General features: G+C 42.6%; 1 protein-coding gene across 1 annotated transcript; it reads right to left on the bottom strand.

The window, feature by feature from the left end:
- Positions 1-447: 447 nt before the first annotated feature.
- crk (v-crk avian sarcoma virus CT10 oncogene homolog) lies at positions 448-24,228 on the bottom strand. The gene is made up of 3 exons (XM_079733052.1): positions 23,725-24,228; positions 22,789-23,372; positions 448-2,601 (listed from the first exon to the last, which is right to left on the bottom strand). Exons 1-3 carry the CDS (start codon positions 23,948-23,950, stop codon positions 2,464-2,466), a joined length of 948 nt encoding a protein of 315 aa, XP_079589178.1. The 5' UTR covers positions 23,951-24,228; the 3' UTR covers positions 448-2,463.
- Positions 24,229-25,952: the final 1,724 nt, after the last annotated feature.

Genomic DNA, 25,952 nt, shown 5'->3' with positions numbered 1-25,952 from the left:
GGCAGCATGTCGCAGTACATCAGGGAGTCAAAGCCAAAGAACCGATGAGTTATGCGCCATAACACCAACAGCAAACACTTAGTGTTCATACCACCCACTGCGTTACAGTGTGTGTAATCACACACACATGTGGCGCTCGCACGGTCGTGTCTCATTGGCGGGCAAAATTCTCTGGGCGGGCAAGGCAGAGAAAGGGGAGGAGCTTAGATCCTTTATGACAACATATGGGAACACATTCCAAATCAGCACGCTTGAGCCTCCGTTTTTTCAAAGGCGAGCAGAACACCTAGTGCTCGGTTTACAGCAAACGCAAGCCACTGGGAGACCATAGGCAGGCTAGGGGAACTCATATTTATGTTAGAAAACCTCATAAAGTGAGATTGTCATGCCATGGGACCTTTAATAAAATAAGCTATAGCAGACAATGTTTTCACCATGATTTGATTTTATTTGCCATCATGTATTAACATATTACATGCTACACAAAATAAAATGTAATTTTAATTGTTTTGAAAGAATATAGTGTTATAATAAAATGGCACGTTTTGATATTAACACAATTTTGTCGGCTTCATCCGCCGCCCCACCATCACATGAAAGGAAATTAATGAATGCAGGATTACTACCACACTTGAAATGATGTTTGTAAGCACTTGGCATGTAAATAGTGAACTACCCCGAGCGTCCTGATGTGCAGTGGCTATACTGATAAAATGTATCATTCATTCAAACAAAAAAGAATAGTTTCCAAAAACTGGATACATTGTTGGCTTCCAATGATCTACTTGTATCTACTAGCTTGGACGTTAAATGGTTCAAGGAATGGAAATGGCTGATGTTAAAACAGGAGGAACTGGAAGGCTTTTTGAAATGAGAATCCATCCAAATTTTTCTAACCATCAACGCTGCAATTGATCATGAAGTAAGTACCCGTAAATTAACCCCCTGTAGAAAATACAAAACTAAAGGTTGTCAAGTGCGTTCAGTTTAAAATTCTATTTTATCTTGATCTGCAAATTTACTGGCAACTTTATGTTTCCCAGAAGTCGCGTTTCCCTTTATGCAATAGCGCTATCTACTGGTATGATCCCTGCACATGTCCAAAGATCAACCTTAAGCATAAAAACTTGTTTATTTCAACAAAAGGTAACAAAATCCAACCCCTGGATAATGAGAGGGATTTAAAATGACGATTGTCATTTGTCAACAGTTACCCCAAAACAATCATCTACCATTATATCTAAATGGCAATAGGTCATTAATTATCTGAAGAAAAAAGACCAGTCAAATTTCAGTAATTTTTTTAAATCAACGTTTTGTTTGCTTATCACAAGCGGATGAGTTGTAATATGTAATGGAGCATGAGAACAGAGAAATGAGGCTAGGATGGAGGCACTGAAGTCACTAAAGGCGACAATGTGGTTCCAGATGGCATGAGAACAAATGGGAATAAAAACTTCCACGGTATATTGACTTAAGGGAAATAACAAAGTAGTGGACCACCTACAGTCAATTCAACAGCTATTCAAATGTACACGAGAGATATACGGTCTGGATATATGGGTACGAATGGGGTCTCAATTTATCCGCTGAGCGCAAGCTTCAACTCTTCCCTTGACCCCATGCAAAGTAGTGGACCCCTCCAACTGTGTGCCTTCTCTGAACACTTTGCCCGAGTGCTCAGACCTCAAAAAGAAACCTGATAGAATAGTCCCTTGTTTGCCATGTAATGGAAATCCCATACTGTTCCATTTCAGAACAGAAATTAGAGAGAAGCACCAAGTGTCTTCATCCAACCAAGCAAAAAAAAAGACGACACATGGATCAGTGCTGGGGTTCTCAAGTCTGGGAATATGTGCCTTACAAACCAAAAGACAAAACCAGGATAGATAGACAGCTTCATGCCCAGGGGGAGAGAGGAGTGGGTGGGTCCGTTTACTCAGTGAGGTCAAAGGCCTGTGCATCATCTCCCAGTAAATAAGAACCAACACTAGCGCCAGCTGGGCTCCTGCTGCCATGGCAATTGTAGGCACAGCCTCAGATATTATTTCTGTGTAAACACTAGTTGTGTGGCTTGGCCTGCAGCAATCAAAAGGATATGGAGAGGATGTCCCAATTTCAAACTCTTCTGGAAGAAAGGAAGACATCATTCGCGGTGGCGATGCAAGTGTTTTTAAAGAGAGGGGTCAGTTGGCTGGGGCGAAGACAAGGTGATATATATATTTTTTAAAGAGTATGCGGGTTCAACTGATGGAGAGTTAGTCAGACAGTCTTAATAGTTTACCAAGTTCCACAATTCTTGGATCCATAATGTAGTGGGGTGGTGGCATAGGGGTGTTGGTTTACAAGGTGGTGCATAGGATTGAAGACTGACTCTGTAATACTAGTGTCCAGGGGAAAGACAGTTACGGGTGGAGGGGGGAGAATCTTGTTTGGGGGAAGGGGAGGGGGAGGGGGGAGTTCTCAGCTGAGTTCCTCCTCTTGCTTGAGCTGGTCCAGCAGTTTGACGTGTGTGAAGGGGAAGTGGCCTCGCTTGCCTTTACACTCGCCCTCCCATTGGCCGTTGACATTGATCTTGGTCACCGTTACCTTGTCGCCAACCTGTGAAGAAGAGAAAGAGAGGTCTGTGGTCTAGTCATACTGAATGGAAATCCAATTTTGGGCTCCCAACTCAATTAGATGTTTTAATAAACTGCAATATACTAAACACAGAGCTGTGTGTCTTATTTTAACTAGGGATGTGAATAACTAATTTTTCATGGTAGAATAATCAGTGGGTGGTATGAACGAATAATCGAATATTCGATGTGTGCCGACAGTCACAAAGGCAGCCATGGATTGTCGGCAACAAATCACAGTATCTTAAACGCAAAAAAACAACTACCTACTAAGTAGTTCCAATCAAATTGTCTGTTCAGCAACCAAAACGAGAACTGGTAAATTGTGAAAAATGCATTAAACTGTAGCTTTTTATAGCTTGTTATAGCTGCTAGGTGTAAAGAGTTCACCGTTCAAAGCGGGATGTTTATTGCAGGGGAGGAGCCGCGGCAGCAGTCGTGATCATAATTTCCAGTAAGTGCACCATGGAGTGATTTGATTTGGAACAACACTGACATCTGAAAATTAGCGCACTTAGTGAGTACGGATAGTGAACTACGTTTAAGTGTATTCATGTATGGATATTGTATGGATATTGGAAGACAGCGTCTTCTGGAAATGTTTTTGGTCGCTGAGTCATAATTCAGCTTAATTTTTAATATATTGTTGCTTAAGGCACACCAGTGTTTCCCCCACGTTCACACGAATTTTCTCCGCCGCTGCAATAAAAAATCCTTCTCCTAATTTTTTTTTTTTTACGTAGCTCCTTTTAGAAAATGTACAGAGCGTAACGTCAATTGCGCAGCACGCGGCACATCGTCATGTAACCAACATCAAAGAAGAAAAATACACAGCGAGTGTGGCAGTTGTTGGCAGTAGGCTACCCTACACGGTTGCAAAGTTACATTGATTCTAGCAGTAGCGAGTGAAGCGGAAGATCGAAGAAAGAAGGAAAGAGTGAGACAGACAGAGAGAGAGAGAGAGAGAAAGTAAGTTGCTAAAATGTGTCGCTACATGACCACCAGTGTTAAAAACCCTCTGAGCCCAATCATTTTATTGTATCTATAAACCGCAACCTCCGTGCCGTTTTTCCTCTAGTATTGTGTGTGTGTGTGTGTAGGCCTATGTGTGTGTGTGTGCGTGTTCAGGAAGTGCATTTCACAAAATCTCAAATATCTGGCACATACAGGCAGAAAGTGAGAGGGGTTGTATTTTCTCATTCAACAAAGGGTGGCAAAAAAAAAAGCTTTATATATATAATGTCATATTACGGTATGAGATGCGCTCTGCATGATGTAATGTTACCATGCAGTTCCCCTACCCACAGTGACCGAGGTGAATCTTCACCATCAAACTGTTGCAGACTTTGATCACAGAATAAGCCCTAGTAATTGCCCCACGTTTGCTCAGTTCATCAAGTGCAGGCAGCCTGTCTGCCCCAACTCCTGATGCAGTCTTCGGTGACCCTGTTCAAACAATGTCGTTCTCAATGCTTTCATTTTGTAATTAGGTGAGTGCTGCATGCAGCGCTCAACTATTGTTCTTCATAAGTTTTATTCTCTTTCTTTCCTCTTTATTATTAGTGTGAATGCTGCAGCATTCACACTCTAGATATTGAAATATTTATTATTAGGTGAGTGCTGCATGCAGCGCTGAACTATTGTTCTTCATAAGTTTTATTAGTGTGAATGCTGTAGCATTCACACTCTAGATATTGAAATCTTCATTTTTCTTATTCTTATTCTTCTTCCGCCCGTTTTTTGGTCTTCAACTCCTCCACCATACTTTCAGCTACATAAACCATTCAACTATTAAAACCTTCAGCTCTTTAACGACATGATGGCTATTATTCAGCGTTTTTCAACTCATTCAACTTTTTAAACTATTCAGACTTTTCCACATTTTTTTAACATGGGAGTCAATTTTCTCTGGTACTTCAACTGTTTAAGATGTAATTCAATCGATTTTCAACCGTTTACCTTCGTTCAAACCATTTAACAAATCTTCACACTTGTATCTTCAAAAATAACAGAATTTCGATATAATTTATACTTTATTCAGAATCACAGTTTTAGCTTCAGACCGTCATATTCTACAGTTTGTCCCATTGAAGCCGTCTGCCCATTCTGAAACTTAAATTACTTAGGACATCGTAACTCGGTCAAATATAAACCGTTTACCATCGTTCAAACCATTAAAACAAATCTACACATTTGTATCTTCAATACTCTCAAAACAAAATTTCAATAGCATTTATACTTTTTTCAGAATCACAGTTTGAGGCCCCGTTTACACAAGGACGCTTTCGGGTAAAAACAACAAAATATTTTATTGGAAGTGTCTTTCGTTTAGACGGTGAGGCCGTTTTTGGGGCCTAAAAGCGCAAAAATCTGAAACCACCCTCCAGAGTGGAAAACTTGAATACGCTCCGCCGTAGCGTTTCCATCTACACTGCCAAAAGGCAAAACTCTGCTCATATCTGCTCACGTGGCGTACCCGTTTACGTCACATACATGCACCAGTACAGGGAAATAAACAAACATGTCGGATTATTTCCATGCCTCGGACCTTCAAGCTGCTCTGGCAGCTCTAATCAACATACAGGAGTCTTTCCGCAAAATGTACAGGGTATGTATGGATAGTGAACAGAGAAGGATCTGTAATTACCTCTATCAAAATTTGGATGCACCAATTCGTCGGAGGCGAGCCAGACGGCTTTGGACGAGTCCTGGGAGATCTAGTCAATGGTGGGATAACTTTGTGGAAGGCATAGCTGATGAAAATGCGTGGCGTGAAAACTTCCACATGTCCAAAGATGCTCTTATCACTTTAAGTGAAGAACTTCGACCTTACATCGAGGGTGAAACCACCAACATGAGGGCACCTGTCGGAGTCTTGAAGAAGGTAGCTTGCACGTTATATTATTTAAGCGCCGAGGGGCGCCTTAGGAAAACTGCCAACGCTTTTGGTTTATCCTGATCAACTGTCAATTATCAGACAAACTTGCAAGGCCATAACTGACTACCTTGGTCCAAAGTACCTCCGGTTGCCATCTACTGTGCCCGAAGTAGAGAAGCTTGTTTCCGGATTCCAGAAGGACCATGGAATGCCCCAATGTTTGGGGGCAGTAGATGGGACTCTACTGCCCCGACCAGCCGTCAATCCCCTGGACTACTTTAACAGGAAGAGCAGGTATTCCCTGAACGTCCAAGCGGTCTGCGACAACAAATATAGGTAGGCTAGGAATGCTTTTTCTATAGCCCATGTAGGTTTCACTATATTGTTATTGTATAAAAGTAAAGTCCTCTGTATTTGTACAAATGTAAAATATGCTATTGTTTTGCCTCAGAGATTCATGGATGTGGCCATACAATAGCCTGGAAGTGTCCATGATGCACGTGTCTTTGCCAATTCCAAGGTGAACACCTACACCTTACTAAGACTGGTAAGGAGCCCAAACCTGTCTTTCTCTTAGGAGACCCTGCCTACCCCCTTCTCCTCTACCTCATGAAAGAATATTCAAGTGGAGGCTCTACCCCATCAGAGCAGTACTTTGGACTTTGTTTGTGTAGGGCCCGTATGGTTATTGAATGTTCATTTGGTCGGCTCAAGGGCAGGTTTTCAGCCCTGAGAAGGCCCATGGACATAAATCTCGCCGACCTGCCAAGTGTCATCTACGCTTGCTTCATCCTCCACAATTACTGTGAGGCCTGGAATGACACTGTGGATCCCCGTGTTGAGCAGGAGGCCATTCAGTATGACAGGGATCTGCAGCCTCCCACCCAGGCAAACACCTATCTGACTGACTGTAATTAGGTGAGAGGAAAGAGAGTGAGGAGAATCCTCACCAAATATCTTGACCCCTAATGGCATTTGAACAAGACTGTGCACAGGTGTACAGTGTCCAAGGTGGCTGACTACTGGCTGTACATCCTCTACAGCAGGGGTGCTCAATACGTCGATCGTGATCGACCGGTCGATCGCAAAGGTAGCGTGGGTAGATCGCATGGCATTGAAAGGAAAACAAAAATCATCATTAAAAAATAGACGTCAGCCTATCATCATGAAATTTGCGCATGCGCAAACAACGTCACTAAGTGCGGGAAAATTAAAAAAAAGCTTGCGAGTTGCCTAGTTACCCTCCAATTTTTAGCCCTCGTTTTTTCTCTTAATCTTAAGAAAGGGTATAAAAATGAGTGGGGGAGCTGGACCGAGTAAGAAGCCAAAAACGTATCACTTTCATACGGAATGGGAGGAGTTTTTTTCACTATGTCATTTTCGAAGTGTGTTTGCCTCATCTGCCAGTCTACCATTGCAATACCGAAGAAGGGAAATGTGGAGCGGCATTTTCGGACTGCTCATAAAAACTATGACACCAACTTCCCGCCGAAAAGCGAGCTGAGGATGAGAAAGGTGAAGGAACTAAAATGGAACTAAAATGCCAGTTGTCCGGACAGCAGTCACTTTTCTCACAGCTAACTTCAAAAGCCAAAGCCGCCACCGAAGCATCGTTCCGGGTGAGCCACTTAATCGTTAAGTACAAGAATTCCTTCCAAGACGGAGAGATGGTAAAAGAGGCATTCGTTGAAGCAGCTGACTCATTGTTCCGAGACTTTAAAAACAAGGCAGAAATATTATCTTCGATCAAAGCTCTCCAGCTGTCAAGAAGTACAGTTACACGGCGCAGTGAAGCCATGGCCGAGGATTTGACGCAGCAACTTTGGAAGGACATCGCAGATTGCGAGTGCTTCTCACTGCAGTTGGACGAATCTACGGACGTGAGTGACACAGCCCAGTTGTGCATTTTTATTCAGATGGTGTTTACTGACATGACTGCAAAAGAGGAGCTGTTAACACTACTGCCCATGAAAGAACACACGCGAGGAGAGGATATATTTCAGTCTTTCAATAACTTTATCACGAAAACCCAGCTCCCAGTGCACAAATTGGTGTCCATCACCACGGATGGAGCACCCGCAATGGTTGGCCACGTGAATGGAGTTATTGCCAAGTGCAGGGAGGACGATGCTTTCCCGGACTTCCTGAATTACCACTGCATAATACACCAACAAGCATTATGCAATAAAATGCTCAACATGAAAGAGATCATGGACGTGGCAATGAAGATCGCCTGTCCTATTCGCGCCAGATCTCTTCAAAGACGGCTATTCCGTGCAGATCTGGAGCAGGCTGACTGCGACCACTCTGAGTTGTTGCTACAAACTGACGTGAGATGGCTTAGTCGAGGGAAACTCCTGCAAAGATTTCGAGAGCTCTATCCGGAGATTAAGGAGTTGTTCCGTGTAGCTGGACATGCAGAATACAAGCAACTAAATGACGGTCAGCGGCTGTTAGACTTGGCGTTTTTAACTGATCTGACAAACCTATGTAATGACCTTAATCTAGAGCTGCAGGGAAAGGACAAAACAGTGATTAATATGATCAGCTCAGTTAATGCGTTCAAACGAAAGATGCAACATCTCTCCTCAAAGCTGCAGCGCCATGATTTGGCAAACGTCCAGAAACTGGCGTCAGAGCTGGAGATGCAAGGGAAAGCCTGTGTGCAACTTGACAGTGCACGCTACACAGAGCAGATTGACAAATGTCTATCAGAGTTTGACAAACGCTTTCAAGACTTTTCTTTGCTCGAGCCAGTCGCTACATTCATGTGCTATCCTTTTCGGGAAGATGCTGAGGTTTATTCACTCGCATCAAAAATTTCAACACTGTTTCACCTGAACTCTTCTGGAGTGGAAGATGAGATTTTGACATTACAAGCAGACATTCAGCTGAAGTCCAGGCCTCATGGAGAGTTCTGGAACTTACTCACAGAGGAAAAGTACCCCAATATGAGCAAATATGCTACCTCCTTGACTGCTTTATTTGGCTCCACTTATTTATGTGAGTCAGCCTTTTCCCACATGAAGATCATTAAGTCCAAGTACCGTTCCACCATAACTGATGATCATTTGGAAGTGTGCTTGAGGCTGGCTGTCAGCAGCTACTGTCCGGACTACGCATCCCTGGCTGATTCCATTCAGTGCAAGTCATCAGAATAAGGTAATGACAAAAAATGTACATGGTTAATTGTGTTGTGTTGTGCAATATGGGCTCATGCTGTTATGCGAGGGACATCAACATACATTGTACATAGAGAATTCTCAATATATTCATGAATCAATATGTTTAGCATTTTTGTAGTAGGTAGATCATTTTTACTTGGTCATTTTATAAGTAGCTTGCATGCTGAAAAAGTGTGAGCACCCCTGCTCTACAGCAAGGTGAAAACTGGGTCAAGTAGACTTTGCAATACTTTGCACTTACTGTATAGATCAGTATACCTACTTTATATTCACATACAGCATAGGATTATTTACATTAGGACTTTTTCAGTTAAACTAACAAGCACCATGTTCCCTTATTAGTTCATTTGTTGTTGATCCTCATGATCAAAATGTTTAAGCTCAGGTGTGTTGCAACATCAGCTTGTTCAGGCTGCAAACTTGTAATTTACTTTGATTTTTATTGCAATATTCAAAAATCAAAAAACAAACAATGTAATGAATAATAAAGTGCCATATTAACCAAAGCACGGAGTCTCAATATTTTTTTACTCCAGGGCAAACTTACAGAACAGACCCTGGTAAATATGGTTAACAGAGGTTACGCATCTAAATGATGATAATGTAAACATGAAATGCTTTTGTAAAGCTATCATGTATGATACATGTATCATACTTTGTGGCCCATATCACTTTGTAGCCCACTAGTTGGCCTCTGCCTGGTGGTGAGAAAGAATGAACTTAAAGTGTTTTAAAACAGTAAAACTAGGCAGGTACTAAACAAAAACAGTGCAACAAATTGTGTCGATGAACTCAGTTTTCCTACCAAGACACAGGATCAAGGTCTTCCTCATCGGAGTGTCTCTCCAGCAATTGTCTGTAGGAGGATTGAGGTGCAGGTCCCATCTGCTGAGCTGTGCGTGAATGTGCTGGGGCCATGGGTGGTGGTGGGTATGAATGTGCTGGGGTCATGGGTGGTGGTGTGTGTGTGTATGAATGTGCGGAGCCCATGGGTGGGGGTGTGGAGTGAATGTGCTGGCACTGTGTAGTACTGCATAGGTGGGGCACGGTTTACTTGATGTTGACATAAGTGTCTCACTACGACATCAAAACTGTTGCTCATTCTGACTTGAGCCTCTGCAATTGTGTCCAGCCTCGCACTGTTTCTTCTCTCAGCCTTCTCCATTATATCTGCAATCTTCCTCTTCATGTAGAGGTCGGTCTGCACTTGATCCACACAAAGTTTTTTCTGGAGCCTTTCGCTTTAATGGCCATCGAGCCTTGCCTTCAATAGAGCAGAGAGAAAGTAACATTCATTAGCTGATGAGTGTTGGTATTGACAGTGAAAGTAGAAATACACATGGTTGAATACTCCAGTTAAAGTCCTACTTCTACATTTCCACTTATGGAAGTACAAAAGCAGGCCTAATTGCCTTCAGATGTAAGGTTGTGTTTTGCAAAAGACTCAAAGAGGTACAGTAGTAGTGGATATAACAGCATGTAACAACACCATTCTCTAAAGCCTTGCTTATTAAAATAAATACATGCTCTGTCATGTTTGATGCCAAGTAACCTTGAATTTTGAAAAGGTTTTCCCCAAAAAGGAACAAAGTAAAGATACAGGAACTTGATTACAGTATTTAAGTGCACTCCACAGGTGTCTTGGCAGAGCTTATGTCTAACCTTATGTCTTATGCCTCATGTCTTAGTCTATGGGTCTAACAAGCTGAACAAAAACATACCTGAAATAGGCCTCTTCGTCTCTGGAGTGGGGTCTTGGTACTCGGGATCTCGGTACTTGAGGTCTGGGGGCTGACACTTTCTTCTGTTTGATCAGATATGCTCGATTCACTGCAAGAGTCCACAGTGTCGCCGTTGACCTCCGCAGTCTCAATACCGTTCTCCAAAGAGGTGGTGGCTGGCGACCCACCCCATATGTCGTTACACAAATCAAAAAGTGTCTCGCCCATGGCCACTCCTGCGTTGCGTATCCACGGCCCCCCTGTACTTCATCCTAACGGCTTTAAGCTTAGATGCAATTTGTGTTTTATTGATCTCGTCAGTTGCATGTGGATAAGCAGTTCCTCTCGGTTGGCCGTCTGGGGGAGTAGGATACTGCTCTATGAATGCGGTCCATATATCAGTGTATTTGGTCTGGCAGGGCTCCCAGTCCACGCCTTGTTGCACCCTCGTTGCTTTGTAGTCCAGCGTAACCTGAAGCAATAGTTCAACTTCTTCATCTGACCAGACAAAATTCTTATTGTTACCGGCGGTAGCCATGTTTTGGTTTTCGCGACGCAGATAAGAGAAGGAGGAAGATTCTACGCATGCGCTCAGACATGGCGGTGTTGTGTGATAGTGTATCACAGCACCACCTAGCCGCCTGGCATGCATACCCAATCGAATTCCACACTTTTGCGTCAACGCAGGCATGCAGATTTCCTCCCGAAAACGCTTGTCTAAACGCAGAACAAAAAGTGAAGACGCGTGAAGACACTTTTGCGTCTCCTGTTCAGACCGTCATCATGTAAACATAGCCTTAGTTTCAAACCGGTATGGTTGTCAGTTGCTCTCATTGATTTCTGTTGACGTCAGAACGTGAGGACTTTCAGGCACACACACATAATAGCTCCGCCATTCTCTTAAAGACACACACACACGCAATGGCTCCGCCATTCTCTTAGAGACACACACACACACACACACACGCAATGGCTCCGCCATTCTCTTAAAACTCACACACACACACACAGCTTTATTCCAATTCGATTTTAACATTTTGAACTCTGTTCAAATCTCTCACTTGTTTAAAGCTATTCAACATTTCTACTGCCTACTACTCCTACCAATACTACTCCTACCAATACTACTTCTACAATTATTACTTCTACTTCAGCAACTACCTACTATTTCAGCTACTACCTACTACTTCAGCTACTACTAATACTTCAGCTACCACCTACTACTTCAGCTACTACTACTACTTCAGCTACTACTACTACTCCAGCTTCTACTACTTAAGCTACTACTACTTCAGCAACTACTACTACTTCAGCTACTACTACTTCAGCTACTACTACTAAAGCTACTACTACTACTAAAGCTACTACTACTACTTCAGCTACTACTACTTCAGCTACTACTACTAAAGCTACTACTACTAAAGGTACTACTACTAAAAGGTACTACTACTAAAGGTACTACTACTAATAAAGCTACTACTATCAGATTCTTCAGCTCAATTCATTTAACATTTCTTCATTTTCAGCAACGCTTTGCGCTTTTCATTCAGCTGTCAGCATTCACACGCGTTTTCTGCAGGAAATAGAATTTCTAGTTATTATTCTTCTTCTGCCGTTTTTTGGTCTTCAACTCCTCCGCCATACTAAAATTTCGATAGCATTTATACTTTTTTCAGAGTCACAGTTTTAGTTTCAAACCGGCATAGTTTTCAGTTGCTCTCATTGATTTCCGTTGACGACAGAACGTGAGGACTTTCAGGCACACACACACGCAATAGCTCCGCCATTCTCTTAAAGCAGGGGTTCTCAAAGTTTTGACAGCTGAGGCCCAATTTAGGAACCCAGAATTTGGCTGAGGGCCGCCAAAGGAAAAAAAAATAGGCGGTAAACGCCATCAGCATCCTAGTGGTGAAAAAAAAAATTGCACCATGGAACCCTGGGAGTGAGTTCAAGTGAGGTCTAAATCACGAAACTGAGGTTCATCCTTTCAAAGTAATGTACAGTCGGATAAAACTAACAAATGGATTTTAAAAACAGGATTAAATTGAAAGCTAGAGAGAGGAGTCGACTTTTCTCTTTATATATATATATTTTTTGTTTAAATTAATATTGACATAATGAAAAAAATAAAGTATTTTTTTTTACTTACATCTGTATATCATTGCGGGCCGCCAGGAATGTTTCTGCGGGCCGCCATTGGCCCGCGGGCCGCACTTTGAGAACCAATGTCTTAAAGAGACACACACGCACGCACGCAATGGCTCCGCCATTCTCTTAGACACACACACACACGCACTGGCTCCGCCATTCTCTTAAAACACACAGACACACACACACACACAGCTTTATTCCAATTCGATTCGAACATTTTGAACTCTCTCTCTGTTCAAATCTCTCACTTGTTTAAAGCTATTCAACATTTCTACTACTACTACTACTCCTCCTACAAATACCACTGCTACCATTACTACTAATCCTACCAATACAACTACTACAATTATTACTACTACTTTCAGCTACAGAAACCATTCAACTATCAAAACGTTCAACGACATGATGGCTATTATTCAGCACTTTTCAACTCTTTCAACTTTTTAAACTATTTAGCTTTTTCCACTTTTTTTTAATGTGGGGATCAATGGGAGGACGGCTCTACCGTCCTTGAAGCTCCATTTCATCTGGAGCTTCAACTGTTTAAGACGTAACTAAATCAATTTTCAGCCATTTACCTTCGTTCACACCATTTAATAAATCTAAACAATTGTATCTTCCATAACATCTAAACAGAATTTTGATAACATTTATACTTTATTCAGAATCACAGTTTTAGTTTCAAACTGGAATAATTTTCAGTTGCTCTCATTGACTTCCGTTTACACACACGCGCAATAGCTCTGCCATTCTCTTAAAGAGACACACACACACACACACTGTGGCATCCCGACCCCCACCGGGAGGGTCCGGGGGTTTGTGGTGGAGGGCGTGTACCACCGCCATCCACCAGCCGGCGACAGAGAGCAGCACAACCCTCAACCCCATCAGCCAGATGAGGGACACCTGGCCAGAGGGAGGACACGTGGGCACAGACCTCTAAAAGGGGAGCGGAGGACTGACTCGAGCAGAACGGGGATAAGGACGACACGAAGGCGCCAGAGACTACGAGGCTCGCGGAGACCCTAGCTCAGCATTATCGTACTTAGTGTGTTGCACGGCTTCCAAATAAACGCCGACTGCGGCTTTAACCCTTGATTCCTGTGTGATTCCTACCGGGTATTGACAATCGGGGAAACGGGTTGCCACAACACACACACACACACACACACACACACACACACAACCATTGGTTCCGCCATTCTCTTAAAGGGGACATATTATGAAAACAGCACTTTTCCTGGGATTTGGGGTGTTGTTGTGGGTATATGGTGCTCCCAAACGCATACAAATTTTGAAAAAAGTCTGTACATGATTTTTTGAGTGCGATACACAATTCTGGAAGCAGCCTGCCTCCAGCTACCAAACGAGCGAGTCAGTTTCGGCCCCCTCCTACGTAGGAAGGGGGCATTTGAATATTACCTCCCACTTCCCCACTCCCCTCCAATCAGAGCATCGCTAAGATTTTGTGGACCAGTGGACGAGCAGCTCCGGCATGGGAAACTCGGCGCTAGCCCTGCAGCTAAGCTCCGGGAGTATAATCCCTTTCTCTGGTGCCGAGCTCACCCCGCTGGAGCTGTCACTGAAGCTTCGGCGGAAGTCAGGAGGAAGAGAAATGGAGTAGAAAGGGATTGTACTCCCGGAGCTGAGCTGCCGGACAGCCGCCGAGTTCCCCCAGCTGCTCGTCCGCCGGAGCTGCTAGTCCGCTGGAGCTGTTCAGCTCCCGGAGTACACCCCCGGACTGCGGCCGGACGGCTTCGACGGCGACCGGACTGAAGTCTGGCAGCTCCGGCGCGGAGAGCCAGGAGGCAGTCCGGCAGCTCAGCTCCCGGAGTACAATCCCTTTCTTCTCCATGTCGCGGTTCATGGATTTCAGAGTCAATGCCAAAGTTCCTTCCCCCCAATTCTTCTCAACCATGGCCAAGATATCCACCACTACGAGTCTTTACTTGTGGAAGTACCAAAGACGTCAGACAGTCTTTATTATTCATAATATCATCCGAGGCGCACATAGCTTTTGGCCGTGATATTAGATATATTATATAAATACCCGTATATAATATTATTATTGTTATATTTTATAATATAGATACAGAGCTCCAGGAGTCAGCAAACGGCAACAATCCCTTCTCCTCCATGCTTAGGTTCAGTCTGACAGCTCATTGGTCAATGGGCAGCAGCTCATTTGCATCATGCTAGACACCAGAAACAGCGCATTCTGAAGGGACTGAAACAGAGGGGAATAGCGGTAGACAATATTTTTTTTCGTAAAAGCTATTTCCAGCAAACAGCTTCAAAAACATGTTTTCTGGAACTCAAATACTATATTTACTTGTTGGGAAAACACCATAATATGTCTCCTTTGAGGCACACACACACACACCTTTATACCAATTCGATTTTAACATGTTGAACTCTGTTCAAATCTCTCACTTGATTAAAGCTATTCAACATTTCTACTGCTTACTACTACTACCATTACTACAACTCCTACCAATAAAACTACTACAATTACTACTACTTCAGCTACTACTACTACTTCAGCTTAGGGCTGCACAATATATCGAATTTTTATCGCGATGACGATATTGGCTTCCCACGGTGACATGTTGTGTTCTCGCGATATTTTCGCGATATTTTTTAAAATAATGCTTCCACAAAAAAAGGAAAACGAAAAAAGAAACAAGCCCCGCCCATGCAGTATACGCTCTACCTCCGCTGCAAACCAAGCGCTCGCTGTACACCTGCGGTCTGCGACTGCGTGAGTACATCGGCGGTGGCGCGAAGCCTGGAAAAGACCGATTACTTTGAAAGACAAACACAATTAGGCCTACAATGTCTGAAGCAGATGAGGTCGACGAGCTCGTCCCTCGTCGCGGATCTTCTTTCGTTATATGGGAATATTTCGGATTTAGGCCAAGTGATACAAACCAGCAAAAAACAATGTGCAAAGGGTGCCGGAGAGTTGTGGCTGCTTCGCATGGCAACACAACAAATTTATTCAGCCACCTGAAAGCACACCACAGAATCCAATATGAGGTTTGCATGAAGGCCAGAAGTGTTGCATCGGCTGCTAACGTCAGCTGTCCCGGTCCCTCGTCAGCTGCAGCTCAGACTTCAATCAAGGCTAGCATGTACAGCGCAACATCATATGCCTCCAAGTCACAACGACACACAGAAATCACCGATGCAATAACTTTCCATTTGGCAAAAGATACGTGTCCAATAAATACCGTCAGCAATGAAGGGTTTAAAAAAATGGTTAACACACTGGACAAAAAGTATGTAATCCCCTCGCGAAATTATTTTTCCACAGTTGCATTACCTGCACTGTATGCAAAACGCCGAGGAGAAATAGAGAGGGATCTCACAGCTGTCGAGTACTTTGCCACTACCACTGATCTATGGTCAAGTAGAACGATGGAACCGTACATGAGCTTGACAGTTCATTTCACCGATGACGATTTTGCGATACAGAGTAGATGCCTGCAAACGGCATTTTTCCCGCAAGACCACACTGGAGAGTTAATTGCCCAGGGACTGAGGGAAGCGATGGCCTCTTGGGGCTTGCAGGAGGAGAGACTTGTCTGCATTACAACAGACAATGGGTCCAATGTTGTCAAGGCAGCTTCTCTCAATAACTGGACTAGGCTGCAGTGCTTTGGCCACAGGCTCCATCTAGCAATAGGTGAGTTGAATAATATATTCATAAAAAGATTTAAAAAAGAAAATGCTGATTGTGTTAATGTGTTTGAATACTTTTTAAGTAACAATTATATTATACAGCGACTGTTCTTATCCCTGCTAAACTAACCAAATAAATGTACTTAGTAACAGAAATGTATTCGTATATTAGATAGGCCTACAACAATACTAATTTAATCTTGAATAATATGATTGGGGTTGTTGTTTATCAATTGTTTAAAAAGCACAAGAAGAGAAGGTTTAACTTGCTTTAATTTAACATATGTATATTTCATGTTTCTTTTTAGAGAACGCAATGAAAGACCCTCGAATTGACAGAGCAGTGGGCCTCTGCAAGAAGCTGGTAAGCAGCTTCTCTTACAGCTGGCGGCGTAAAAGGCAGCTAGCAGAGGCACAGAGGGAGTTGAAGCTGCCAGAGCATACGCTCAAGACCGAGTGTCCCACAAGGTGGGGATCAAGGCAGGCTATGATTTCTAGAGTCCTGGAGCAGCACAAGGCCATTGCTCAAGTCTTGTCCGATGACCGAAAGGCTAGACACCTCATCCCGAGCTGGCAGGACACAGACATCCTGGAGTCCATCAGTAAAGCCCTTCAACCTCTCACTGAGTTCACTGATGCACTTTCCAGCGAAAAGTACGCCAGTGTTTCCTTTGTGAAGCCTGTCCTCCACCTGTTCAGGTCCTCCATCCTTAAAGTGCAGGATGATGAGTCAGATCTCACCTGCACCATCAAGAATAAAATCATGACCTACTTGGACGACAAGTACAACGACCCTCTCACACAGGAACTGCTAAATGTGGCCTCTTCGCTGGATCCCCGGTTCAAGCTAAGCTACACCAGTGAGGACGATGTTGGACCAATCCAAACCCGGCTGATTTTGGAGATGGGGAGGACTGCACATGCAGCCATGACAGTAGGTATTTATAATGAATAAATACAACATTTAATACAAATTAATTACATTAAGTGGATTAAATTTATGAATATAATCAAGCAATGTTAAATTTGTTTTGTTCTAGATCATTGATACTCATATTTTTCACTCTTCAAGGAGTTGGGCCAAACTGATCCCCATGGTGAGACTGCTGAGGATGTCACACATCCAAAAAAGAAAAAGACCTTGGGGAGCTTCTTCAAGACCACTGAGGGAACCACACCGAGACCCTCTCCCGAGCAGCAACAACAGGCTATAGCCTCTGAGCTACAGTCTTACCTACAGTCAGGTAACCTAGACACTGAGGAGGACCCGCTGAGCTGGTGGAGGGAACACCAGCGACTCTACCCACGACTCGCAAAGCTGGCAAAAAAGTACTTGTGCATCCCGGCTACAAGTTCCCCTTCAGAGAGGGTTTTTAGCACTGGGGGAAATGTGGTGACCTGCCTTCGCTCATCCCTCAAGCCAGAAAATGTTGACAGGCTGGTGTTTCTTGCCAAAAACCTGTAAACTCTAAGGCAGTGCCCTTTCTGCATAGTCCTGCATTTAATTGTTTTGATTTTTTATTTTCGCTTCTAGGAGGTCACGTGAATAATAACCTATTTTACAAGTTCAACATAAATCGTTTACAATTTAAACATTGTAGAATCTTTGCCCTGTTGTTTTAAGTTGGTGTTATGTTAATGTTATGTATTCAAGTTTATGTTATATATTGTGTTATGTTATGTATTCAAGTTTCCGTGAATGTTCAATAAAAAAATGCATCACTAAAATCAATGAATAATCGTGGTAAATAATCGTGATATCAATATTGATCCAAATAATCGTGATAATCATTTTGGCAATAATCGTGCAGCCCTACTTCAGCTACTACAATTACTACTACTTCAGCTACTACTACTTCAGCTACTACTACTACTTCAGCTGCTACTACTACTTCAGCTGCTACTACTACTACTACTTCAGCTACTACCACTACTACTACCTATTACTTCAGCTACTACTTACTACTTCAGCTCCTACTACTACTTCAGCTACTACTAGTACTACTTCAGCTACTACTACTACTACTACTTCAGCTACTACTTTCAGATTCTTCAGTTCAATTCATTTTACATTTCTTCATTTTCAGCAATGCTTTTCAGCGCTTTTCATTCAGCCGTCAGCATTCACACACGTTTTCGGCAGGAAATGCAATTTCTAGTTATTTTTTTTATTCTTCTTCCTCCCGTTTTTTGGTCTTCAACTCCTCCGCCATACTTTCAGCTACAGAAACCATTCAACTTTTAAAATGTTCAGCTCTTTAACAACATGATGGCTATTATTCAGCGTTTTTCAACTCTTTCAACTTTTTAAACTATTCAGCTTTTTCCACTTTTTTTTAACATGGGAGTCAATGGAAGGACGGCGGAGCCATCCTCCCATATCCTCTGGTACTTCAACTGTTTAAGACGTAACTCAATCGATTTTCAACCGTTTATCTTCGTTCAAACCATTTAACAAATCTACACACTTGTATCTTCAATAATATCTAAATAATATCTTCAATAATGAAATTTCGATATCATTTCAACTTTCTTCAGAATCACAGTTTTAGTTTCAAACCGTCATATGCTAGTTTGTCCCATTGAAGCCGTCTGCCCATTCTGACACTTAAATTACTAAGGACATCGTAACTCGGTCAAATTTTAACCATTTACCATCGTTCAAACCCTTAAACAAATCTACACATTTGTATCTTCAATATTATCCAAACAAAATTCCGATAGCATTTACACTTTTTTTCAGAGTCACAGTTTTAGTTTCAAACCGGCATAGTTTTCAGTTGCTCTCATTGATTTCCGTTGACGTAATGACACAGAAATCAATGAGAGCAACTGAAAACTATGCCGGTTTGAAACTAAAACTGTGATTCTCTCTCTCTCTCTCTCTAAGTTTAATTGGGTTTATTACAGTGATGGACAGTGCTGTTAGCCAATCAGAGGTGAGACATTTGCATGTCATGAATATTCAAAAATATTTTTTTCACCAAAACCAACTCAGAGGGCATTCATTGCTATTAGTGACCACCGCAAAATCAATGAAAAATGATGCATTGACACCTTTAAGCAATATAACACGAGTGTGAGTGGGGTAGATAGTTTGTTTTTATTTTTTTATGGGGGGGGCCAGAGGATCAGGGAAAGGTCAGGGGGGGTTTGCTCAAAAAAGGTTGACAACCACTAACCTAAAAGAAGACATTCTACACAGCTTAGGGCTTTTCTGAAACAACAGAAAGGACAAGAAAATGCTGGCTAATTATTAACTGCCCAAAGATCGTCTTGTTGAGTCAATCAAGCAGCCTACTTATTTTTTCTTATGCCAAAGAATTGCAAAAGCATGCCATTAATTTGCCCCAAAATAAAAGCATATATTAAAACAACTTCCATCAACTCTGAGAAGAATGCCCCTAAATTGAAGAAACATTGGTTGTTGGGGCGACCTATCCTAGTTCCACAGAATCAATCAGGCCTCGACATTAACGGTTGCCCGCTTGCCCGGGGCAACTAAAAGTAATATTTGGGCAAGTCGAGATTGATTTCTGGTTGCCCTAACGGGCAAGTGGATTTTGTGTGGATGTTAATATAAAGGCTGTTTTTAGAAACTGCAGAACAACCTTTTGTTCCAAAAAATCACACAAAATAGAAGTATTTGCAATTGATCAGCGCGCTGTCTTCTCTTGGACAGCGAGTTAACAGACACGCATCGCTTCAGCACGAATATAGCCCCGCCTTCTGTCACTCACTCGCAGTACGGTCTCTGGCAGTGATTCAACGGTGTTAGCTAAAGGTTAGCCAACGCAGCAAGTATCTCAAGTGCAGCGCCTCCGCGAACGGTTTAGGTAGAAGGAAAATAGAGTAGTGATGGAGGAGTGCGGTTTGGAAGTACTTTGGATTGAGGCAAATTATTAAGGAAAGTCATATGTAAGAACACGGTTTTGGGTTTCATAACTGTGCACATGCACAGCAATAGCGATCTTTTTCACGAAATTGGACCCTCACAAACTATATATTATATGAAAGCTGAGCCTCCACTTATTCCAACAGTCCAAGCCATATCATTCTGTGACTAAAACTCGCAAATAACCACTTAAGAAGAAACGTCCCCTTTTCTTTTAACAACCAAAAATGAAGTTTTGCTTTTGTGAATTTTGTCCACAAAGCTGATTCTGATCGCATAAAACCACCATAAACAGTTAATCCAGTGTCTGGGCCAAATTTTGCAACTAAACATGGTGTTTACAATCAATGACTAAGAGAAGGTTTCTTAGGAAAAAGGTAAATTGCCTTCAATCAGAAAACATGTTATTCAGCGCAATCTACTGGCCATATGTGTATTTATGAGTGTTTGGCTTGGTGCATTCGATTATATTTGCCCTGAACTTGAGGTGTCAAGTGTCAAAATTGTAAGATATCTACCTTTATTTGTGTCTCATAGTAAGACAGCGCTCCCAACTGATAACGACCAACTGATAACTATTTCAGGTGGAAATGTTATCTTCCACTAATGCTGTGTTCCATGGCTTCATTTACTTTAACCAAGTATTATCTCCATTGAATATTTCACTTGCAACAATCTTTCTATTGGCACAAAGATGACATTATTGCCCTTGCATTTGTGGAGATATACTCTATTTACTTTGGGTACGTTCTTTCCTGTAAATAACTTTTCCACTGATATCGAAAATGGTATAGAACAGTGGTTTTCAAACTGTGAGGCACACCTCTCCTGCGGGACGCCAGAGTTCTTCAGGGGGGGAACGCGACGTGAGAAAAAAATAAACCAGAAAAAGTAACAGAAAAAACACAAAGACGAAGACGTGCTGTGTTCGAAATCGTTCCCTATTCACTCACTCACTATTCCCTATATAGTGTTTATGATATAGTGCACTATATAGGGAACGAACAAACGAGAATTCGGACACTACGCTGAACATTTCTAAACGTCATTTGCGTCAGTAAATGCGCCGGGTATTTGTGTGATGCAGGCAGATGCGCCCATATCATTTAAACAAACAAACCGGGCACCCACGAGGAAAGCTGGAGGTTGTATTGATGTTGAATTGACGTTGATCAAGTTTCAACGTCCATTAACATGTAGGGAACATCGTATGTTCACTCAAATTTTGGGTTCGAACACCACTACAAAATGGCGAGCACCCTATAGTGCACTATATCCGTGATGGGGAACGATTTCAAACACAGCTACGCAAACTCATTGCTCGCACTAAAGTTGAGGTGAGCTAAAAGGGAGGCTAAACTGGCAGTTTACAAATTAAGATGTTCAAATGTATTTCAAAAACGTTAAGCAAAAACATGCTTAGATAAAGATGTTAAAATGTGTTAAGAAATGTGTTTAAAAACACACAAAGATGTTTAGAATGTTTAAAAAAAATATGATCAGAGATGTTTAAAATGTGTAAAATATGATCAGAGATGTTTAAAATATGATCAGAGATGTTTAAAATGTGTAAAATAATTAAAAGATCTTTCAAAAAAAAAAACTTGGGGGGGGGGGCTCAGCTGAAATTTGTTCTCTGAGGTGGGGCTCACTCTCATACTTTGAAAACCCCTGGTATAGAATATCAATATTTTTCCAGGTATATTATCAAAGTTAGAAAATCCAGTATCGTGACCGACAACACTACTAGAAACACGATTGTGATTATTCAGTTAGAGCTACAAGAAACGTGAAAGTTAAAAAAGACATAACTTTGCTACTACCTCTGACATTTAGTTATGCACATTTGCATAAAATCATGCAGGTCTACACATAACTGGGCGAGAGCTTTAATAGGTTGCAACGGTGGACTGAAATAAGTGATGATAAATAAGTAAACAAAGAAAAGTTTGTTATTTTTTAAACATGTGTGGAAGCTAAAATTCAGCTTCAGTCTGAGCTAGGATGAATTTTCTGAGCCCCCCAAAACCAGGCCGGGTGCCTGGCAAAAAGAGGCCCGTTCACGATTCTGATTATAATTTGGGCAAGTGAACATCACATTCGGGCAAGTTGAACATGACCGGTACTTGCCCGATGGGCAAGTGCTTTTGAAAGCTAAGTGTCAACCCCTGTCAATGTTGAGTTTAAAGGGCTATACAAATAAACACTGATTCCAATTCAAATACGGTGGGCTCCAGTGAATGTATTACCCAGCCTCAGCGGCGCTGGTCGGACCCTGGGCCAGGCACTCCCCTCCCCGCACCAACTCCTCCTCAGAGCGCTGTCGGTTCAGCTTTAGCTCTCAGGCTTCAGAGATTTCTAGAGGAAATGGCCCTGTTCCCAAACATAAACTATTTCCTTCCCCACAAACACCCACTCCAACGTTGTTCAGGTGGGGGGAGGCCCCAAACAGAGAGGGGTGTTATCTTCAGACTAAATCTAAGATTCCTAATCTTTCATTTCAGCGACTCTATCAAATAGGAGGACACCAGCCCCACCATTTCCACTCTTTTTCCATGGCAGACAAGTCAAAGGGGAAATGGCTTTCAAAGGGTAAAAGGAGGAATGCTTTGTTAGAGAGATCTTGCTTTCATATCAAATGCTAATCCATAGTTACCTCCAAAGCCAGGGCAGTCTTGTCATAGGCGTTGGGTACTCTCTTCTGTATGGCTCTGGCTAGCACAGGTCCATTCTGGAGGTTTGGAAGAGGGGTAGGCTGGGCATACTGACTGGGGTCCCCCAGAAGGGGAGCCCCGGTCTGTGCCATAGACCCATCAGAGTTACCTAGCGGTGGCGGACATCCTGGTATGCCTGGTCCAACCAAAGCACTGGGAGATGACGGTCTGTACTTTTCAACGTAGGGCACGGGTATCATCCCGGCGCGGCATTCGGAATTCTCGGCGTTCCACCACTGCTCCTCCGGCTTCTCAAGGACACGCAGGATATCGCCCCTTCGGAACGGGAGATCCTCCTCATCGTTCCCGGGAAAGTCGAACAGGGCACGGACAAACTCGTCTTCAAGTCGCGGGGGGGGCCCTCCTCCATGGCCAGTTTTGGTGCTAATAAAGGAGGTGTGTTGGGACTTATTGATGGGCTCTATCAAGGTAGTGGTATCCAAATAATGGATCTTATAGAACTCCAGCAGAGCAGGGAGAGCCTCAAACTCCTGGTCGCCAATACGGAACCTCGGAGGGGCCAAACCTGGGAAGGGAGATGGAAAAGAAACAGGGTCAAAATAAAAGCAGATATGTGGAACAAATTAAGCAGACCAAACGCCCCCAGGGATTGTGATGAACATTTAGGCAGGTGCAGTGGGCGTATGCTTTTATGCGACTTCTGATTCAACGTTGGTGTTTATTTTTATTTTTTCATTACGGATGTGATCTAATGCCCACATGGACTATCCCTACACGTAAGTTACACATAGATCCTAGTATAATGAGGTATAATAAAGACGTTGTTCCGAATATAGATGGAGCGGGTCATTACACATCCAGTCGGACACTGGTTTTGAATGGATGAATTCAGCCGGCCCCAGATATTATGTTCTTACCTGGATTGCCGGATAGTCTTTGATTGTTACTGATGCTGTTGATGATGTAATGCGAGACTTTGGAGTTCTCCGACACGGAGAGCACGTAGTCCCCGGGGCTGGTGATGGAGTCCCGCACCAGGAACACGCCGTGCCTCTGGCCCTGCAGCAGCGACACCGCCTCCTGTCGGCTCAGACGGCCCCAGTACCAGCTACCACGGTCCTCCGCGTCGAAGTGACCGGCCATGCTCCTCACTCGAGAGCCGAGGCTTCACGGGCCTTTCCCGTACCCACCAGCAAGGCTTCAACTCATACAGAACTTTAGCGCCTGGAAGCCGTCTGTTGGGCAGGCGGCATCCGCGACCAGCCCACGGTCATCAGTCACCAACACACCGGTGGGGTCGTATCCGGTTGAACCCTTCGCGTTTCAGTATCAACCCCAGAGCACCGATCTTGTGCTGTGTTTTGGCAATTCAATTTAAGCTACAATCGAGCGACTGATGACAACTAACTTCAAAAACTGAAATGGCGGATAAGGGGAAACAAAAAGACCCTACTCACCGGATGTGACGTGAGAATATTCCATGGCGGTGGCCATGGTAGTGACCAGCCGCCATGTTGGTGAGGTCCAACCGATACACACGTCTTCTTTTTCTTCTTCTTCTTCTTCTTCTTCTTCTTCTTCTTCTTCTTCTTCTTCTTCTTCTTCTTCTTCTTCTTCTTCTTCTTCTTCTTCTTCTTCTATAGAGCTTTATGGAAGTTTACAATCAGAGTGTATCACCGTCACCTACTGGACTGAGGTGCATTCAAGTATAAAATAAAATAAAATAAAATGAAAATAAAATATAAGAAAACAAAATAATCAAAACAAAACAAAGAGTTCTAAATCCTACTTGCTAACTGTGTGTCTTTGATGAAAAATACTATGGAGCTATTTATGTTTCTTGATCTGGGCTCTGCAAACAATGTTTCCAAGGAGAAGACTTTCTTAGCTGTACTAAGCGCCCTTTTCATTTTTTCTCTTTTCCTAGAAAACCTTCTACACCTCACAATTCCCAGATGGATGTTTCTTGATGATAAATAAATAGCTATTTAAACCAGTGTGATCTATTCGTAATCTGTTAAACCAAACCTCCTCCTGTCTATTTGTTTAACTGTTCCTTTTCCTTGATATTTCTTGTTGCAATTTGTATAAATGTCTACCCTTCCTCACCTAATCCCACTCAGACTGCCACATTGCATTCACTTTTTGTTTGATTATCACCTTTATCTCTGACTTACTGAGTGGAATGTTTATTTGAATTGCCTCTTCTTTTGTTGCCTCTTTTGCAAGTTTGTCAGCTTGTTCATTCCCTTCTATGCCTTTGTGTGCGGGGACCCACACAAACTGCACTATTCTTCCCTGTTGATTAATTATAAACATAATTTGATTGATTTCATTCAGGAGGTCCTGTCTGCATGCTGATTCACCATTCTGAATAGATTTAATGATGACATAGAGTCAGAGCAGATAACAGCTTTAGGGAGCCTAGCCTCTTCTAGCCATTGCAATGCGATGATAATGGCTGCCATCTCAGCAGCAAAGATAGATAAATTATCAGTAGTTTGCTTTTTGATATATATCTCAGATTCAGGAATATACACCCCAATTCCAGTCTTACCCTCAGAATCCTTTGATGCATCTCTATATATTTTTGCAATACCTTATCTTTAGTTTTGCAGTACCTCATCTTTAGTTTCAATAATTAAGCTAGGAGAACAAAACAACCAAGGTGGGGTTATTGCCAGAGGCAAGGTCTTGCTACAAATTATATCCTCTATCTCCAACTGGCTTGCTAATCTGTTGTTAATAAGCCATACACAATTTCAGGCGCCTGAGGTTTAATGGCATTTATTCTGTCTCTACTTGTAGCGCTGGTACAGGAGATGTTCAAAATGCCCCACTACATACTCATAGACTTTTAGCCTGCATTCTGTCCAGTTCTTTAATTTGTCAAGATTGATGCACAATACATCCATAATCAAATACTGATCTAATCAGAGCAATGTAAACTTTTTTAAGGGACGTTCCTGAAGCTCCCCAGTTGTACCCTGCTAAACATTTCAATACATTATTTCCCTTTTTGCATTTCTCCAACATACTTTGGATATGTTCCTTAAACGTTAGCTTCACATCAAGCCACACTCCCAGGTACCTAATTCTATTGACTTGCTTAAAAGGTTGTCCATATAGCTTAAGTTCTATGGTG

This window comes from Pollachius pollachius (assembly GCF_949987615.1).
Source record: "Pollachius pollachius genome assembly, chromosome: 3".
In the NCBI taxonomy this organism is placed as follows: Eukaryota; Metazoa; Chordata; class Actinopteri; order Gadiformes; family Gadidae; genus Pollachius; species Pollachius pollachius.
Note: the sequence above shows the minus strand (reverse complement) of the source record. Positions and strands in the feature narration are given on the sequence as shown.

Coding starts and splice junctions, on each gene's coding strand:
- crk (XM_079733052.1), bottom strand. CDS start 23,950: ATGGCCGGTCACTTCGACGCGGAGGACCGTGGTAGCTGGTACTGGGGC. Junction 23,373..23,724: donor AAGACTATCCGGCAATCCAG/GTAAGAACATAA, acceptor CTCCCTTCCCAG/GTTTGGCCCCTCCGAGGTTC. Junction 2,602..22,788: donor AGACTGCCCTGGCTTTGGAG/GTAACTATGGAT, acceptor TCTTCTTCACAG/GTTGGCGACAAGGTAACGGT.